This window comes from Silene latifolia, chromosome 11 (assembly GCF_048544455.1).
Source record: "Silene latifolia isolate original U9 population chromosome 11, ASM4854445v1, whole genome shotgun sequence".
Taxonomy (NCBI): Eukaryota; Viridiplantae; Streptophyta; class Magnoliopsida; order Caryophyllales; family Caryophyllaceae; genus Silene; species Silene latifolia.
Window position 1 is genome coordinate 24386232 of NC_133536.1, and position 5035 is coordinate 24391266.

General features: G+C 36.4%; 1 protein-coding gene across 1 annotated transcript; it reads right to left on the reverse strand.

Annotated features, from left to right (window-relative positions):
- Positions 1–266: 266 nt before the first annotated feature.
- On the reverse strand, positions 267–3539 carry LOC141611407 (F-box protein SKIP19-like). The gene is made up of 2 exons (XM_074429935.1): positions 3010–3539; positions 267–1226 (listed from the first exon to the last, which is right to left on the reverse strand). The coding sequence occupies exons 1-2, from the start codon at positions 3423–3425 to the stop codon at positions 602–604; spliced, it is 1041 nt and encodes a 346-aa protein (XP_074286036.1). The 5' UTR covers positions 3426–3539; the 3' UTR covers positions 267–601.
- Positions 3540–5035: the final 1496 nt, after the last annotated feature.

Below are 5035 nucleotides of genomic sequence, written 5' to 3' on the forward strand. Positions count from 1 at the left end.
CTTTGCATTTTATAGTTTTTTTTTTCAACTAGAGGGAATCCGCAGCATCCCATGAAAAAATACACTCATGCTCTTCATCCACAACGAGAACAATGTTTAATACTCATTGTCCTATACTCGCTCATCAGTCATCACCCTCAAACCAGTACTCGCAAGTCGTACCTATCCTAATTCCCAATTGAAGCACGCGTCACATGAAGCTTTCGCTTATTGAGATAAAATAAACTTCGATCAAACCAAATAGGTAAAAGAAAGCTGTAGGAGAATTGCCAACCATATAAATCATCAAGACGATTATGTAATAAAGGTTCCAAAACATGTTACATTTGCAGAACAGAAATCGACAGAGCAGCTGTGGAACTAGCAAAAATTACAGCAGTTTCTCAGTCAACCATGAGCCTACTAGACAAACTGCAAGAAGGTTGCAAAATGAAACAGTGAAATCCATTTACTATAGAGCATTAGATACTACTCGGCATACGAGCATATAACCTTAAGATATACAGCTAAACAAAATGTAAATAAAGCAAGCGCAAACAAAAGCTCCAGTGTCGCTATCAGTCAGAAGATTACAATACATCATGATTCAGTCGGAACCGACTCAGCTGGAATAACAACCTGAATAATAATCAAGATAGTCATCATAATCGTCAAAAGACACCACCTGGTCATCATCAGAAACAGACAAACCAGAGTAATCATTATAGTCGTTATCATCAATATAATAGGACTCATGGCCATAGTCGGCAGTGGAATCATTAGGGTAACGAAGGTGCATGTTCGCTAATCTTTTACCCATATCCCCTGATAAATCGATGTGGAAGCAAGCACGTAAATCCAGGGATTTAAGATGAGGGCATCCGTCCAGAATTGCTTTCAACCCTTCATTGTTCATGTCATTCCCGATCAGTTGAACATGGCATAGTTTAGGCATGCTTTTAGAAATGGCTAGAGCTTCGTCATTGCGCACGTAATTGTCAGTGCACGTGTAATATTCGTCATCTGACATGTAATCTGGTAACTTACAGCCGAGACCATTTAAGCCAAATGATATCAATGAGGGGCAAGCATGGCCGATAGCTTCAACTGTCTTATATGAGAATGAACAACGTATAATCTGGATTTCATCCAGCATAGGGAGCTTTTTTACTGCTTCGATCACTTTTTCATCAGTCAGTGATGAATTATACATATAGCCGAGACGCAGATGTTTAAGATTCTTGCATCTGTTAGGATGTTTTCGGAAAAACAAGGATATATTAGGAGACAGGATGCACAAAATGTTGCGATAATGAAAGCCAAACTGACAAAGGATCGAGTTGCTAAGGCTAAATGTTTAATCCATAAATCCAATAAAAAAAATAGCCAACAGCTACATTCTATGAATTGAAAGCCAGCACAAAAATAGCAAAAGCGGATCAATCGGATGCAGGTGCAGATGCGGATCAATAGGATCGAATTGGATATTCTCTGTTTTTTGAAACTAATATCTATATTCAATCTAAATCTACAAAAAATCAAACTAGATATCCAAGTTTCAAATCAGATGCGGATTGGATCGAAGTATGAAAAGATACAAGGCGCAACAAGGAGCTAAGAGACCGTGGCGACGAGGCGCAAGGCAAAGGTGCACACCTTTGGGGCGCGATGCGCCTTATTTTTAGTAACAAATTTGTATTTTCCAAATAATTTTGGGGAGCAATACCTTTTTGAAGGGTTTTCATGCGGTCTAACATGTAAAAATAAGGGAGTAAAGTTGTGAAAAATGGGTGGAATAGAAATGGCATAGTTAAAGATCTAATGAAAAAAATATTGAGAGTGCGTACTAGCGAGTCTGGTTAGGTGAGACTCGTCTAAAAGACGTACATTACACAGAGGAGTCATTTTGGCCGGTGCCTTATCCAAGTCGTGCCTCTTTCAAAACCCTCTTTTTTAAACTAACGATTGGATATGAAAGACTCTAATCGAGTGCCAGCATGATATTACCTCAAATCGAATATTTGGATATTGTCGGTTATGCATCCATTCTCACAACAAATACCATAATTTGTGAGAATGTACTCCCTCCGTCCCGGTCAGTTGTTTACCTTTCCCACTTTGGGTGTCTCATTCATTTATTTAGCTTTCTATATTATGAGTGTTTTTTTTATGTAAGATTTGACCATCCATACAACCGTACCCATCATGATCCACTTGTCCTTCAATAATACTTCCTCCATTCCTATCAATTCTTTACATTTCATTAAAATATAACTCATATATATTCAACAAATGTATAGAAATGATTGGAACGGAGGAATTACTAAAATAACGCTTACTACAAGTGGTCCCCTCCATCTGACCATCCTCAAGTAGAAAGTCGAGTTAATCGGGTCACCAACATATTAGTCCTTAATCCTACCTTATTTATCTCGACCCACTATCACCTTCCCCAAGCAGAAGGTCACGACCTAAGTCAACAAGCCAATCATTTTCCACTTACGAACATTTCCAATCATTTCCCACATTCTCTACCCAGCAAAACCTCTCTTCTACTTTTTTATTTAATATTTACTATTATTAAGTTTGTCATTTTATTTGTTTCAACCAATAAGAGGATGCCACCTAACGGGTCACCAACAAGGTCACCATACTCAACTCATGGTCACAAATTGACCCCCACTTATTTAAGGTCACCAAAATCATCTTCTTAATCTTGTTTAAGGTGTCATTAGCATGACCTAACAAAGTCATAACCCAGTTGGTGACCATGCTTGGGCATGGTCTTAATAATTGCAAAGGTAAACAAATGACGGAGTACTAAACAGTCACAAATACGAAGTATAATGATACTTCCTCAGTCCAAATCAATTGTTAAAAGTTAAAACATCCTCCATCCATCGCAAATCATTTCTTTATCTTTTGATTAAAAGATCTCGCACAAAAAACAAGGACAAAATAAATAAAAAAAAATAATGATTGGGACGAACAGAGTAACTCAGCAACACGTTTAAGAGAATATAGGCGTACCTTTCAGTGATGTACGTCAAGGTCGTACGCGGTATATCATCATAACCATAACCAACACGATACTCCAAATAGATATCAATCAAACCACCGGCACTCGAATCGATTGCGTAACGAGTCAAATAATCGAGACTCGACGGCAAATTAACATAACTACAACCATTAGGAATGGTCATATTTATAGTTCTAAACGTGACGAGTAGTTTGCATATCTTGCGAAACAACATGCACACTTTCTGAACATTTTCAATTATTTCAATTGTCAGCAACTTTGAAAAAATTAGGACCCATATATCTTCAAGTAGTTCTAACCAATTTGGGAATTGGGTTTTGTTGGTTTCATTAATTAAATCGGTTTTTTGATTCTTATTGTTTGATTGATTATTTGATGATGAACTAGGGGTTGAAATTGATGACATTGTGGGAGGAAAACTTGGCGAAATTTAGGCAGTAAACAAGGGATACTGTGTTTAAGTACATCAGTACACATCTACCTTCTTTCTTTTTTTTTTGTTTTTTTTTTTTTTTTTGATAATTGTAATGGTCATGAGGACGTCGGTTTTAGACTTTTAGTGACATCATAATATCATACTCTATGTAGGATGGCCTGATGGGCAGGCATAAATACACGGGAGAAACTCACTGGGACACTGAATTTATGAGCAACTTGACGTTTTTGCCCTTTAATTTCCCAACACTCGCATACTAGTGATAGATACTATGTGTAGCTGTAGGCCTGTAGCACATCCATCTACTTACAGGACCCCACACTTCATTACTTCATTTTCCCGTTTTCTTCCTTCAAAAATTCTTAAAAAAGACGTATCCCTCAAAACAAAAAAAAAAGACGGTTTTATATATAAGACGGTCTTTTTTTTTTTTAAATCAGTCATTTGTATTTTGTTGATATCAATAAAAAAAGTGACTATTATATAAATAGATAGTCTTACATCGTAAAACCGTCTCACACCCTAATTATTATCTTCTTTTCACCTTTTAAGTTAACTGAGCGGTTTTGCCGTATTTTAATTGACTCATTGTTGGATTAAATAGTGCACTATAGCTATTTTCTAAGTAAACTAATTACCCTAATTCGAGTTAATTAATAAACACGATAAGAGCTAAAATTTTCTAAGTGAATTGCATAGAAAATAGTGAGGATGCGGGATTAAATTTTCACTAAAAAGGGGAAAAATGAAAGAATAAATAGTACTCAGTACAATACTTTGTAGATATATTTATTTTTGTGTAAGACGATTTTACACAAAAATATTTTAATATAGATCCGCTTGATAAATAAATTTTTAGTATATATGAGTCATCTAAACCCGCTCATTCTAACTGAAAGAGTGAAAAGATGACAATAGTTATTGTGCGAGACGGTTTTACAACGATTTATTTTTATAAAAGTCACTCGTTTATTCATATCAATAAATGAATGATTTTTTTACTAAATAAGACCGTCTTACAGTGTGAAACCGTCTTTTTCTAGAATTCGTAAAATTAAAAACACAAATTCTCATTTGTGACGGACAATATCCATCACAAACTTATGACAAGTCAAATAAAACTTATGTCAGTCATCTGTAGGTAGAGACAAGTCAAGCGGCAGGCCACAGTGGGGGTAGGAATTAAAATCAGGTCGGCACTGTAATACTACGGTTTTATGAGTCTCTGACTACTCTATCGAGTAGGCCTTACTCTGTCGAGTAGGCCTTACTCTGTCAAGTAAGGGTGAGTTGCAGTTTATAATAGTTTCTGACCTGTTGGGTACTCGATCGAGTAACGCATATACTCGATCGAGTAAGGGGGCACTCGATCGAGTACCTTAGCTACTCGATCGAGTAGCCGGTTTACGGGGGATGATTTCTCGGGTTTTGTTAATAATGCGATTAAGGTATATATTACTTCCGTCCCTTTTCTTTAAACACTTTTTAAAACCTAATTACTGAGAAAAGAGAAATCAAACTACGTTCTTCGTATCAATCGCATTGTTAGAAAATCCTGGAGCTTGGAAGGTCGGATTCTA

Bases quoted from the DNA above. Each gene is read 5' to 3' on its own strand.
- LOC141611407 (XM_074429935.1), bottom strand. From the start codon at position 3,425: ATGTCATCAATTTCAACCCCTAGTTCATCATCAAATAATCAATCAAAC. The intron at 1,227-3,009 runs GTACGCCTATAT...ACATCCTAACAG, and splicing joins TTGACGTACATCACTGAAAG to ATGCAAGAATCTTAAACATC.